The sequence below is a fragment of the Pholcus phalangioides genome, unplaced genomic scaffold, assembly GCF_987345545.1.
Source record: "Pholcus phalangioides strain wild (caught in Gottingen) unplaced genomic scaffold, Ppha-v1.0 ptg000015l_1, whole genome shotgun sequence".
Taxonomy (NCBI): Eukaryota; Metazoa; Arthropoda; class Arachnida; order Araneae; family Pholcidae; genus Pholcus; species Pholcus phalangioides.
In genome coordinates, this window is record NW_028301608.1 from 3,744,572 (window position 1) to 3,760,045 (window position 15,474).

A 15,474-nucleotide genomic window follows, 5' to 3' on the forward strand; every position below is an offset into this window, starting at 1 on the left:
CTTCATTGTAACAGTTGAAATCAGATATTGTCTTAGGTCGGGATTACATGATAAAAGTTTGATAAAACATCTTTTACAAAACTTGAAAACTGGTTTAAACGGAATACTCTTTCATCTATGGGTAATTTAATAACAATACAGTAGCGTCTCTCCACCCTCCACCTGTAGTCTACAGACCTGATATATATACCGCGAAGATGGCAACATGCTCTTGGGAAAAGTAGGAAATTTTTCTCTGAATAAATTAAAATTACATGACTATACATAATGAAAAATGAAATGAATAATAATGAAAAATGAAATGAATAATAATGAAAAATGAAATGAATAATAATGAAAAATGAAATGAATAATAATGAAAAATGAAATGAATAATAATGAAAAATGAAATGAATAATAATGAAAAATGAAATGAATAATAATGAAAAATGAAATGAATAATGAAAAATTAAATGAAAGCAAAACCAATAAGCTTATTGATTACATTCACTTGAATATAACTGATACACTTATTGGTTGCATATTTCAAGTTTTATAAAAGGACTTTTATCAAAGTTCTATAGTGTGATGCCAGCCTGAAACAATTTGAGGTTCCCCTGCAGTTTGCTTTTTTTTTTGTTCATTTTTTTTCCTATTCTGCTTCCTTGCTTATTATAAGCTCATCTAGGTAGAAAAAAAAAGTCACTGTGTGTGTGAATGAGGCTATATAACAGAATGAGATACAGAGGACCATATAACTTTCAGCATAATCGCGTGATCATACTTGACATCTTTGAATGCTTCTTTAACTAAAAAAAAGCCTCATGTTGTCACAGAGACTTCTTTAGGCTGCAAAAATATATATTATATATAATTATATTAAAAACTTATGCAAAATGTAAATAAATATTTTTATTTATATTTTGCCTTACTTTTCAACATCTTCAAATTGAACGTGTGGTATATTGAAATTGGAGGGAAAGGCTCACATTCCTGGGAAAAAAATATTAAAATATATTGGTTGTTCCAGTCAACTCCCACAACAGATGAGTAATTTTTTTTTCTAAAAGTGTGTTGCTCTTGGGTGATTTGCTGGTATTTCCCATCCATGTGTGCGGCTGCCACAAAATAGTTCATAGCGAGGCGAGCAACACACACACTATATGAAAGCCAAACTTGGGAGGCTATACAGATGATGAATTCCAGTGGTGCAAGAACTGCGCCGAAACGGTTCTCTTTCTACATGGTGCGCCAAGGCGTTGAATCCAGGGTTTAAGCCACTGTCGTATTTTTTGCAAAATGCAAAAGAAAATCGTAGAATGTGAAAGAAGTGGTAGTGTAACGTTTTAATGTTACTTCCTCAATTATATTTTTTATACTCAAGTTTTTGTGACAGCACAAGGAAATAAGACGACAACAGTGTTCAAATCAAGACATTTATTCAATTATAAAAACTAAACACAGTTACAATATTAATTCAGAAATCTTCCAACGATATTAAAAAAAATTAGTTTAACGTTAAATTAAAAATATAATCGTATCACAGACTTTTTCATATATTGCACTTATCTGGGGAAGGTCCGGAACTTCGGCATGTGGTTATAAGAGAGACACTAAGTCTGGTTTTGAAGTGGATGTCCGCGGAGACGAGACCCGTCAGAGGCGATTCTCACTCGCCCCGAGATCGGTGGAGCCGTGTTTCCGATTTCAAGGTGCACTGTTTCTAATTAGCACAACATTGGAACCAAGAGTCTGGCGAACCAACAGATGAGAATCTGTAGAAGAGACGATCGTCGGATGTCAATCCAGTGGGTGCCGAAGAGCTAGAGCTGCAGGAGATCGGGTGGCGATGAGGCAGATGTTGAGAACAGCCGTTATCGACACATCTATTTCACACAGTTGGCGATACCAACTAGACCAGGAACCCTGGGTAGAGACCTTTCCGAAATCACCCGGTTAGCGTTAGAAGAACCAAGCCATCGCTCTTATGTAAAGCTACTATTAAAAGTTCGGACCTGCCGAAACACAAATATAAAATTAGAGACTCATGATAGGATACGATTCCAAGCCTAAGGCTAGATGAGGTCACGTTATGTTAGACCTGACTAGAAGATTAGTACCGCTGTACTATAACATCGGAATACCTAACTCGTTAAACGAGTGAGGTGAAGATAAATGCAACGAGATGTGATTAGATGTAATGCGATCGTTCAATAACCACAACTTGTATATATATACGCTTGTGGGGAACAAGTATTTTGGTCCACTTGGACCGCGGAAATACTCCGTCACATCATGAAAAATATTACGTCACAACAATAAGAACATCGGTATAATTTGCATATAATTTCGAAATATTGGTACAAACATTTAATTACTGTTTGGCAACATGTCAGGCGAACTGGCCAGATTCACCCAACACGACCAACGACGATTGGGAAAGTTGACCAACGGAGGTCCGTGGCCATCCGCCGGCAAACGAAATAGTATGTTAATATAAAACTTAGAACATACGAAGGAAAACAACCTCCAATGAGACTAGGTGACATCTCTCCCGGGAGACACCAACAGATTAAGAACTCTAAAAGGCAAGTACAATTTTGACATTAATTAAGGAAACATGACCCGGAGGACGTCATGTTACAGTAGCCACTTTCGCAAAAAATGCGTACAGGAGGTACAGAACGAGTAGACATCCAACCATCAATCATTACATTAGCATTGTAGTATTTTGCCAAAGCTTTTCTCCCCATTTCCGCTTTTTTGCAAAAGGAATTTTTTTATCTAGCTTAAACCCTGGTAGAATCCCTGTGCATTTGCGGCAATTCTTTTTTGTGGTTCGTGGAGGTATCGCTAATGCACTGTAGTGCGTCAAATATCCAGAATCTAGGACAAAGAAGCATGCAAATTTTGTTCACGGAATACATTCTTTCTGAGACAAGGAAAAAGATATGGAGGGGAAAATAAGATATGGAGGAGAATATTAAATTTTTTTCACTTCCCACCATCTACCACAATCATGCTATCTCGTGACCTTGGAAAGTAGTTGTACTACTTTGAAGTACAATAACAGTACAATAAAAACTCCACGTGAAACATCCATGGTTTTGTCCTCTATCCACTATACGGTCGTGTGGTTGTTGTCTGCAGTTGCTGATAGTGACAATTTCACATCGTGAAAATCCGGATTTGGCGAACAGGGCCGGCTCTAGGAAAAAAATCTCTACCCATGCAGAATCTATTTTTGGTGATACTGGCCACATTTATTTTTTTTCGACAAAGCTTTTTTCACCCTTTCAACTCCATTTGGCACCCCCCTCCTAGAGCTGTGCCCAATATGGCAGCATGGTCCGCACTGCATTGGTGGGAGAGGGTGCGACAACCCAGCATAACTACCCAGGATTCTGGTCTGGCGAAATCGGTGCAATCGATACACAAAGGAGAGAGACAAATGATTTCAAAGAAATTTCTAGTTTTAACAAAAGTAAATTTATTAATTCTTTAACAATTAAATAAGTTAGGAATAACAGAATTATTTCTCAATTTTCATACCGTACACCAATGCAAGTCCGGTTTTCTCATCAATCTAGTCCGACTGCAGGAGTTAGGCGATCTTTATCGGATCACACGTGCCGTGACGTCATCGACCTTGGAGGAAGGTCACGATCCGAGATGAAACCTCACGTGGCGGGAAGAGCTGCAAACAACGGCAGAGATGACGATCGGAAACAATGATCGATGCGGAACCATTCATCGACCTTGTCGGAAGGTCACGACCCGAAGCGGGAAGAGCTGCAAACTCGACGGCCGGAAATGACGATCGGAAGCGATGCAGAATCATAAGACGGACGGATGAACGATGACAGGAACGACAACGATTGACTAGAGATGTGGCATGATGGGTCCGGAACCAGCCGGCGATGTAATAGCAACAGAGAGACAAACTATTTCATACTTCAGATGGACTCACCCAAAGGTGACCACCTTCACCTAAAGTGATGTATCTCGAGTTGAAAGGCGAGAACGAATGCGGCTTAATGCGAAGTGGCGGCGGGAATTTATACCTATAAAAGGAAATACGGAACGATCCAACTCCTGGGACCAACCATCTCAGAAAAATACACATCAGAGCACAGCCAATAGGAAAATGCAACGTCTAATTTACATAAATAAATGACAATAGATTTTTTATAGGAACTTTTACAAAAATAAGAATGGGAACAATAAATTAAAATGGCGATGTGATCAAGATCGCACATTTTACCGGAATATGAACAATGAAAATATCACAGACTAATTGAATTAACCGTGCACGGTTATAAAAAGGTAAGATAACATAAATTCTATTAAAGATTATACAATTACAACTATATAAACATGTTTCAAAAATAAGAGATAGAGGCAGGTTTGGCAAATTCCCTAAAGGTTCCCAACTATTGTTACAAGGGGCAAGCTCTTAACAATAGTCAAAGGAAGGAATTTGTGCTAGGAGTGTGTGTGTGTGTGTGTGTGCATGCGCGCTCATTTTATATATAACTTCTGTGAGATACCTATTATATATAAATGTCCTACCTTTCCAAAACATGTTGGATAGAATGAAATGTTTGCACCCTCTCTTGTTTTTCGCACTCCTCATGCATTGTTGGGATGGTACATTACTCCTTCATGTATTGCTGGCATGTTGCTTAACATTGTATCACCAACAAAACTATCAATTAGAGGTGATGAATGGGTTGCACTACAATGCAAAGAATTACAAGAAGTGAAATCGGTTCAGGGAATAGATAGGTATTGGGCAGACATATTCAGATTTGTAACCTTGAAAGCATCCCAAAGTTCAAAATTTTGCCAGTTTTGGTGAAGGCTTTTTTATCTTTAGCACATAGTTATGCAGACAGTGAAAGAGTGCAGTGTTAACAAAAGTATGTTTGAAAAATCTGTCCATCCAATGCTTTTGGCATTTCACAGATATAGTTAGTTTTTAGTTCTGCTCCATTTTCAAAATTTCTGCTCCAAAAATGAAAGTTTGCTGCTCCAAAATGGATGAGGGGAGCTTGCATCCCTGGAATTCAGGGGAAGAGCTGTGTTTCATCTCTTTGATTTTGTACATCCAAGGCTTAATGTCAGAACCGGGTTGTGCTTGGGGTGGGGGAGAAGAAAAAAAAAAGATGAAGAGCAAGACAGCGAATTTTCAAAACAAGACCATGGCGAACACAGGAACAGGATGAGATAGTCTATGTAGCAAGTTTGATTTTAAAGAAAAAATATTAAATTAATCCAATTTTTTTTCAATTTAAATTCAAAAGACTTTGAGATGTTAAATTATTAGGGTATGAAATAGTTTTCATGACAGTTATAGATCCCATTTTGACTTTTAGACTATATTAATTCCAATTTTATTCATAAACACAGAAAATACAGAACAATGTGAGTGGGAAAAAATTGGCTCTTACTAGCAATCACATTTTTTTAGACGTTTGCTGTAAAGAATTTCGATGCAGAATTAGATAATATGATGAGAGAGAAAAAAGAAAACAAAGGAAAAAACTTGAAAATGACAAAACGCAAAAATAGATAATGGTGGCAATTGTGGTGCAGCAACAATAGTGATTGGAAAGAAATTGTTTGATCGGTTTTCTCGTCATTTTATTCCAATATTTTGTTGAATTGAACTTAATTAAAAAGTGAAAAGAAACAAACAATAAATAAAAAGTTGAAAGGGTTATGTTATTAGGATAGAAAAAAATTAAGGAATGAAAATGCAGAAATGAAAAGTAACAGGACTTAGAAAAGGGGTTGGTGAATGCACATTTTTAAAAAGAAATGTTCTCTCTCTCAATGTTAGTGATAGTGCTAACATGTTTAGCTCTAAAGATCTGGCTTTTAAAACCCCATTACAGACCTGCCAACTCTCCCGATTTTGGCAGAAAATTAGATTTTACGCGAGCTTTCACGTTGTCGTGGCGTCAATGATTACCGTCGTCGTTAGGGAAAACACCCATAGAGGACAGCCGTAGTCATTTCCATCCAGCAGCCGTAAAAAACCGTCTCTATGACCGCATTTAAGCAACTGGCAAAGACTGGACTTCGTTTTCGTAGCGTTTATCGGCAATCATTTATCAGGTGTATGACCTTGGTTGCCGAAATTCCCGTATAATCGTTATTGTATTCCATTAACAGCCGCAGCTTTGTAATTTGAATTTTTTTAAATTGCTTCTTCCTATTAAACATCTTCGGAAAGAAAATATAAAACTTTAAGGTATATACAGCTATAAGCTTTTAAGAATTCATATACCCAAGATTATCAATCACTGATAGCATCCACGAAAGGAAACACTTATACTTTATGAACATTATGTAGATGTGATTTCTCTATTCTGCATGGAAAGACTGACATGGAATTATATTCTTCTCAGGGCAATACAGAACCTGTCTTTGGGGGGGGGGGGAATAATTTAACTTTTTCTTAATTTATTAAAAAAAATTTGTTTTTAGAATTTTTTTTATGAACTTTTTTTTTTTGATGGAGTCTATGAGTGTCGGGGGGGGGGGGGGGGTACCCCCCTCGGGAGAATCTCCGGATTTCTGGATTTCAAAAGTTGGCACGTCTGCCATTATCATACCAATGCCATCTAAGCACAAATTCTACGTCTAAAACAGTACTTCAATGATTTTTACTCGATAACACAAAAGCAGTCATATATGTTACCATTATATATTAATATTGATTAATTCAAAATATCTGGGAATACTATCTTTATAAAATATTCTGCTTTCGATACCATAAACTCTTTCCCGAAAAAGAATCCACGTTGAATGAACAAAAGTGTTCGTTCATTTGAAGCTTTAAAACATTTTATTGTGTTGTAACGCACCCAAAAGGCACGGAGAGGAAGAATTTTAGTTTAAGTTTTTATTATTAATTTTGAAAAGAACATATTTTTTTTCTCAATTATGACCATTATTCTTATAGATAGTGCATTATTCTTCTACTTTCTCACACCTGTAGTATATTCCATTCCAGGTGTAAAAATCTGTCCTGTAGTTAACACTCCATCAGCTTCCTTTTTCCATGGGAAAGTGCTTGAAAGAGACTCTAGAAACTTTTCTCTTAAGTCTCCTAATTTTCTGAGGAAAAAAACTTAAATTCTAGCAACCAGTCTCATTGACCAAAAAACACACACTTTCATCACATTTATTCAAATACTAATTAATGTGTAAATGATTAAAATTTTAATATTACTATATATTTGTTCGTATTATATCACACAAGTTCAAAAAAAATTGTAGTATTCAAAATCGTTTGAAATATCAAGCTAATTTAAATCAAGCTAATTCAAATTGACATACCCTTGTAGGTTGAGGCATACCCTTAGAATATGAGAGCTTTCACACATGTTGCTCAACCCAAAATAACTGGACATTCTAACGGTGAAAAACAGCTGGAAAGCTGTGACAGATGTTTCTAGCCTCCTTGGTGGTAGCAATTAGTGATGTGTATTATGTTGAAATTGGGATGAGAGAGAGTTCGTTACAATTTTTTTATTTTAATGTATATTGTGTATGTTTCTTGTATGTAGTTTTCTTTTGTCTGTCTTCAATGAGTGCAATTATTTTGTAGGTGTCTCATACAGCAACTACAACAACGGCCACAACCATGAGTGGAATGGCTGCATTGGCTGCTGCTGCAGCTGCAACACAAAAGATCACCACGACCACAGCTACGAGCGCTATGAGTAATATCAGAGTTGTCACACCATCTGTTATAACACCTCAGGGTACTGTGAAACTGAGTACTGTATCTGGTAAGTGTGTGTTTATGGTTTGGTTTATAAATTGGGGAAAAAAATTGAACAAAAAATAATTAAAAGTATAAATAAAGTAAAATAATTAAAAAAAAAAGTAGAGTTATATCAACTGGGAGTGATGGGTTTTGAGTTGCCTCGGATAACGAGGTCCTTGGCTAATATACATGATTCCTGGAAATGTGAGGAATAAAAATCTGCTGGCCACAGGTGAATTTATTTACACGGAGTTGCCAACTGCTGAGTATTCATAGTTTCTACAGCAGTCGCATTCAACTACTGAGCTGTGGAGCAGTGGTTCTCAACCTTGGTAAACCCACGGCCCGGTTTCATTCATTTTTATGAGTAGAAGGCTCAGTCAAACACAAAACCAACGGAAAACAAATGAGGAAAAATGAAACGGCTGATCATTCGTGGCCTGGTATGCATGATGTCGGGGCCTGGTACTGGGTCACAGCCCTGCGGTTGAAGAACACTGCTGTGCAAGGTACTCTCAATACTATGAAAATTGCATAATTGGGTAATATTATATAATAATTGTATTGTATCAAATTGTATGTCTTCTTTTTTTTTCTGAAATTAGGGTCTTTGGGTTTCTTACTGTATTTTACTTATTATTATTATTTTTTTGAAATCTCCTTGATCTTTACCATAACGATAAATTCATATACGCATGCAAGAGAGATTGAGAGAAGACAAATTTAGCCTTCTAGATGTGCATATGTAGGAAATAGGTGCTCTACTTTCTTCCACATATCTCCTACTTATGCATCGGAAGGGTAGAGGAATAACAAGCTTGTAATCCCGGATATCATCAGGGAATGGCATTATTGAATAACAAGTATCTAATAATGGACTTCGAAAAATCTGAAAAGTATAAAGAATATATGTTAAATCTGTCTTCTAGAAAGGCCCGTAGTTGGTCCCCCATGTCTGGTAAAGGCTGTATTGGATCCACCCACCATGCTACTCAATGCCCAAACATGAAAAAATTATTTTTGGGGTCAAAATTGCCTTGCGCTGTGTGCTAAAAATTGCTTTTTGAGGGGTGGTCAGGACCCGGGTTTATAATCATCAATAGTGCCCGATCAAGCCTGCGGAATGCTGGGGTGGAGTGTGTTGACTGAGTTGAAGAAAAAAACAATGATCGGAAGTTCATTTTGAAATGATACCTGAAAAGATAATTTACGATCTTCAAAAAATAAGACTACCAACAAATAACAACTGGCAATCTAAGAGAAAAAAAGCATAATCCTGACATACATGCAGAAAAGAACAGACAGAGAGAGAGAGAAACCAATCTATATAAAGCTGCGTTCTTGTGGGGGTGAGAGCACGTCACCGATTTACACATTACGTCGGGCTGACTGGCTCCCTGTGCACAGAGGGAAAAAAGGGAAAACATACCAACATGGAACTTGTTGGAGAGAATGTTTTATCGTAGGTGCTCTGATGGGAAGAAAACGGGGGGGGGGAATCTAGGGTTGCTAGACATCCGAGACCCACCAGGGTTTATGCAGGGTATGATTGTGTTGAATTTTCATGAATTAATAAGGAACTTGGCAATCTCACAAAGTTGCTTGGAGAGCTCATGTGGCCTAAGTCCCTAGGTGTAGGGCCTAGGAGGTGCTATATTTAAGTACACATTCAATTATGTGAAAATTTTAAAATATATGTATGTATATATATATTTAAAAAGAACAAAATTTATAAAATTTTGTTTTTTTTTATTTGGACTATGATTATGTTGCCCTGGGAGTAACTGCCCCCCCCCCCCCCATCCATTGCAAATCTTAACACTCATTATTTCTGACAGGCTACATGCACATGTTTGCAAGTTCAAAAAAATTAGAACTTCAATGTGTTATGATATATGATTTATGTAAGAACTTTGGAAAAATATTGATGACCTCCTGCAAAGAGACGTTAAAACATAGAAAACTATGAAAATTGTCTGACATTTAATGCATTGGTGAATTTTTAGGAGATTTGCCTCCCACACACTTGAATTTGAACTCGGGAAAATTCATTGTTTTCTAGATGTTAATGTAGTGAAGTGTGTGTATACATATAATTAAATTTTGTTTCTGTTTTTAAATCTATCATTGGATTAAATAGGTATTGGTGGCCAAACAGTAAGGATGACGTCCCCAACAGTTTTAAAAACTCCTGCTACCATGACTACTCAAGCAGGAAAGCAAATTATTGTACAGAAAGCTGGTGTAGGCACTAATCAACCCCAAATCGTGACTCTCGTCAAAACCAGCCAAGGTGTTACTGTTGCGGTAAGTTTATAGAGATGGCATACTTTTAATAAGGCTAAAATTATGTATTGGCTATTTGAATTGGTCAAACTCTTTTGCAGACTGGCGTGAACTGGCAGTTGAAAAAAACTGCTTCAACTAGATTAAATTAGAAAAGTTCTGTATGAAATTTTCAGAAATGCAGTATATACTCGTGTATAAGCCAAGTTTTTTTGTGGAAAAATTCGTTCCTCAGGTGTGGGTGTCGGCTTATACTCAATCAGTTTTTGACAGGGTTGTTTGGTTTAAACCACGTTGGTTTAAACCTTGGTTTTAACCAACTGGCTTTTTTGAAAAAAATCAAATAAAAGTTGCCTAAATATCATTTTTTCCCTTGAAAAATATCATATTGGTTCATTATTAGCCAAAATGTTTCATGCTGTCGACAAAATATTTATTTAGGAGTGATGTGAAGCGCTTATACAAGGTTCTTTAAAGAAAGAAAGGAAACAAAAAATGAGTAGCAAGTGTGTGTATTTTTAATTACTTGTGGCTGAAAAATCCCTTCTATCAAGATTGGTTGCTGAGTGTGCCAGACAAAAATGCCACCAAATGCAAGCTGTGTTTTATTGGGTGAAACGGCGCTGAAATCCATTGAGCTTATTATATTACTGGAGGGAGTATGATGCAGGGCCATAACTAGGATTTTTGTATTGTCTTGCCACCCCCATCAATTCGAAATTCGATGCTTTATTGGGTGAAACGGCGCTGAAATCCATTGAGCTTATTATATTACTGGAGGGAGTATGATGCAGGGCCATAACTAGGATTTTTGTATTGTCTTGCCGCCCCCATCAATTCGAAATTCGATAATTTTATAACGATGTTCACGTAAACCCCCCCCCCCCCCCCAGTACCGGCGCTGGTATGACGTCAGTGGTCTACATCATTCCTTTGAAAATCATGTGATGCGTTGAATGTCGGCGCATCTCTGTTATTTTCTAATGGCATCCATAGTTGTTTAAAGGAGTTTAAAGCAATAAATGAAAGAAATAATTTCAGTATCCATGATATGATTCCAAAATTAATGAGAAAATTCCAGAATTAATGAAAAAAAATTACAGAATTAATGGAAGATAATTCCAACATTAATGAGAGATAATTCCAGAATTAATGAGGGACAATTTCAGCATTGATAAGAGATAATTCCAAAATTAATAAAGCAATAATTCCAGAATTAATGAAATAATTTTAGAATCAATAAAAGAATTCAGCATTAATGAAAAAGAATTTCAGCATTAGCGAAAGAAACAAATCCAGAATTGATGAAAGCAATTATTCCTTGAGTAAGAAATTAAATAAAATTAATGAAAGAAATAATTTAATCTTTTTCTATCTTTAGAAGAGTTCTTTTTTTTAGTCTTTAAAAGAAAATTTATTGCAATATTTAGAGACTAAACTATGTTTCAATGAGGAAATTGACAGGCACGAACTGTGTTATTCAATGTGTCATATGTTTTGTATGATATATATGTGTATGTGGCCTCCTTTATTCATTACGGATGATGTGAAATAAAGTAGGTATAAATGTAATCTCTGAAAGTTTTAATCAAAGTTAAATATGCGCCTATTCATGTGAAAAATATGCGTTTGTAAGAAAAGTCCTTGAATTTTTAAGTTTTACCTTGAAAAGTGCTTGAATAGTCCTAGAATTTTTTTTCGTTGGAAGAGTACGAACCATGTATATTTTTCATATGAAGTATCTTAGTTATTTAAAGGTTAAAAGCCAAAATTTCTCATTCTTACAACATTTTCTAACCTTTGGCTACGTTCTGATGCTCTATCTTTAGCAAATTCGTGAATAAGGATTGCATCACACATCTAAATGTAGTGGTGTATTATCTCACAGGGTTTCTTTTTCCCTTCACAAAGAAGCAGCTACAGTAGTGACACCATCATGCTAGGGGCAGGTGGTCCTATAATCCAATAAAGACACCAGCTGTCCTTAAAGGACAAAGACTAGTGTACTAGTTGTTACATTACCTCACATACATTTTCATTTTCTTTCCCATAAGAAGTAGCACATCTCCTACTGTATATCTCTCAGTCTTAATGTTCAATGGTTGTTTTTTTTATGCTTTCACTGTTAGGCCCAGTTAATCAAGGTTCTACTGTATAGTAGTAACAGATTTATGAAAAATAATCAGCTATATACAGGGTGATTATAATTAAAGTTTTGATTCAAAAACTATACAATAAGTACTGGTCAGACTGACTTGGAAATTTGCATAGATACTCCTGAAGCAATGGAATTTTCTTTGGCGAAAGAAAAAAAGTGCAAAATGTGCAAGTAGATAATGCTGTACTTGGCCAGCAATATAATCTATTCTGTGCAGCCACATCATTTCGGCACTTCCACAGCATCAGTGTGTGGATAGAAAAGCTTCTATCAAGATGCACATTGCAATACCAGCAAAGCAGCTGCTGAAGATCCATTTTGACAGGATGCACCTTAACCCTTGCAACTTCTGGCTGTGGGGGTACCTCAAAATGTTATAAACAGTGGTCAGATTGCAAACTTTGGTGAATTGCAATCTCCAGCACATTCCCTATATGTTAGAAGTTCCTCAGGAATATGAAGGGGGGGGGGGCGTTTGGTTTAATAAAGCTGAATTGCAAGCACATCCACATTATGACCATGGCGTACTTCGATTCTGTTGTTGAAGAAGAATTTTTGTGCTTTCAAACTCATAGCCAGAACACACGGTGGACAACATATTTAACATTTCTTAAGTAAGTTGTAGTTATTTGTTCAATTTATTCGTTTTTTGTGATGTTTCCATGAATTATGAAATGCTATAATTAAGGTATCATTCTGCCATGACTGGCTATTGTTTCCATTCTTCGAGCAAATTTCCCACATGTTGGATGATGTCATTAATTTTACGTTTTTAAGTATTTTTTCCCCTTTATCAAATAAAATTGAATTTTTTCCGGAATATTCATGTCAATTTTCAAGTCATTCTGACAATCGTTCTTTTTTTACAGTGTTTTGAAATCAGAATCTTAGTTATAATCCCCCTGTATACCGTAAATCATTGCTAATTAATCTGCATTATTTATGCTTCATTAAATACATTATATTCACCTAATTTTTATTACTTTTTGCAAAATAGCTTCCTAATTAAGTATACTGAAAGTAACTGAAGAAAAACCTTTATATATTATATGATTAATAATAACATTAAAAGAATTTTCAAACACAGTAATCCATTGAGTAAAGCAAAAAAAAATTAAATTGCAAAAGTTGGTTTTTGTTTAAATGTAATAAATATTTATTGATTAATTAGCATGGGAATAGTGTTAATTACATTAATAAACATTTTATTTTAGTTAATTATTAGAAGTTTGAATGATTTTTTAGAAATTTCATTGTTTTTAATGTTAATACTATATAAAACAAAAAAAAAACGGTTTAAACCAAAAAATCCGGTTTTTTTACCAACCCTGGTTTTTGATGAGAAAATATCGACCCTCCCGCCCATATTACTGGTATGGGATATGTTCAAACCCCATAGAACCGATAATGTCAAAGCCAAGGCAAAGAAATCAAAAACATCATTGGCTTTGATACCATGTGGGCTAACGTCGTTTGCACAGCCTTTAGATGTGAGCATCAACAAACCTCTAAGACTATTTGAGGAATTTGTAGATCGAATGGATGAGTTCTGATGATAAAGAAATTTTCCCCACATCTTAAGTATTTCTTCCCTTCGTACACACTATAATGTGTTAGTAGAAGTCGTCCGGTTTTTTTTCACACGTATATGCCGGTTCAAAAATATTATTGTGCTAAGCAAATAGCTTTAATAGTTTATAATAGAAAGAAACCTGGCATTGGCCTAGTGTGATTTTTTTTTGGGTCGGCTTATTCATGGGTTTTCAATTTATTACGGTTTTGGTGGTCTTGAAGTGGGGAGGTCAGCTTATACACGAGTATAAATATGGTATATAGAATATATTTTATATACAGTTTGAATGAATGAATGACAAAACGCTGCAACTGGACTTATCCCATTGCTGAGATCTCTTCCAGCCCAGTTTCGTTTATATTCAGTCTGACTTGTTTAATGATATCATTTTTGGTTTGATATTTAATTGCATTAAAAATTTCACGCTAATATTAATCTGCGGAATGATTACTGGGGAGGGGGCAGAGTTTAATTTCAAGTACTGTAACTGGCAAGAGGTAAAATATCAATACGTGTTCATGTGACATAAAAGTTCATTGTACCTCGTGTGTTTTTGTAGCCAAATAATTTTTTTAGAATCTGAAACTCTATTATTCAAAAGTGGCTGCCATGCACAAAGAAGCATGAAATTATTAGTTAAAGCAATGGTTCTCAAATTTGTTTTTACTGCTACATTGCCAGTGAAGAACCGCTTCATGATATTAAATAAGCTCAGATTAATTGAGGATGGCTCATGCAGCACCCTGACATTGGTTGGCGGTGCATGTTACACGAACCACTGAATTCAAGCATGAAATGTTCATTGAGATTACATTCAAATGTTTGAGGTGTGTTTTTTATTAGTTATTTTATTTATTCATTAGATGCCAAAGATGAGTCTCATTCAGAGCAAAGGTGGACAACTTCAAGGGCAGCAGGTAATTGAGTAATTTATATGAGTTGTCGATACATACAGAAGAATATGCATTTAACTCATTCAACTTTTAGCATAGTGTGGTTCCCCTTGTTTTGGGTGAAATGTATTCTAACTCTCCATCTTCAGAAATCTGACAAAAATGAAAGCCTTATTACGTCGAAGAAAACAGGGACAAAAAATTCCAATTTGAAAAGTTGTTTTTCCCTTCAATCATATTCATCATGGCAACAGTTTTGAAAATGCATTCTGTTGGTTGTTAAAATGTTTTGGTAGATTCCTTTATTGAAAATAATATTGAATCATTTGTTTGAAAAACAGCATTTTGGGTGATGAAATAAGCAATTCTTAATTAGAATCGCTCTGTTATATTTGTATTTGCAAAACATTTTACATTGATATCTGTGTAGAGGCAGCTACACACTACTCTGTGATGTGGGCACGTCATGTCAGAATAGTGCCTAGCTGCCTTTAGACTAATACTGTACGAAACAGAATCATAAGGTAGAGCCATCAATGATTATGGTTTTTTGTGTACTTTTTACAAATTGAAAATTATCTAAAACAGAATATTTTTTCAGTCCTTGTATTATGATATTCTCATTGAGCTATTCTGGAATTTTCATTAGTTTATAATTTTGAGGGTTATTTTTTATCTAAAGAATGGCCAAAAATGTTTCAAAAAACCCAGCATCACAGTGATTGTTGGCAAGCAGTTCATTTACAAGTACTAAATGTGCACAAAACCCTGTGTGAAATCTGTGAAAAACGGTAGAGAACAT

At 35.5% G+C, this 15,474-nt stretch overlaps 1 protein-coding gene across 4 annotated transcripts in view; it reads left to right on the forward strand.

The window, feature by feature from the left end:
• Positions 1–15,474, forward strand: part of Hcf (Host cell factor) — a 121,880-nt gene that overhangs the window by 30,751 nt on the left and 75,655 nt on the right. For all 4 annotated transcript variants that reach the window (XM_089242593.1, XM_089242595.1, XM_089242594.1 and 1 more), the window contains exons 10-12: positions 7,601–7,784; positions 9,903–10,069; positions 14,643–14,696. In XM_089242593.1, the coding sequence (XP_089098719.1) occupies positions 7,601–7,784; positions 9,903–10,069; positions 14,643–14,696 (405 nt within the window). The remainder of the gene's footprint in view (positions 1–7,600; positions 7,785–9,902; positions 10,070–14,642; positions 14,697–15,474) is intronic.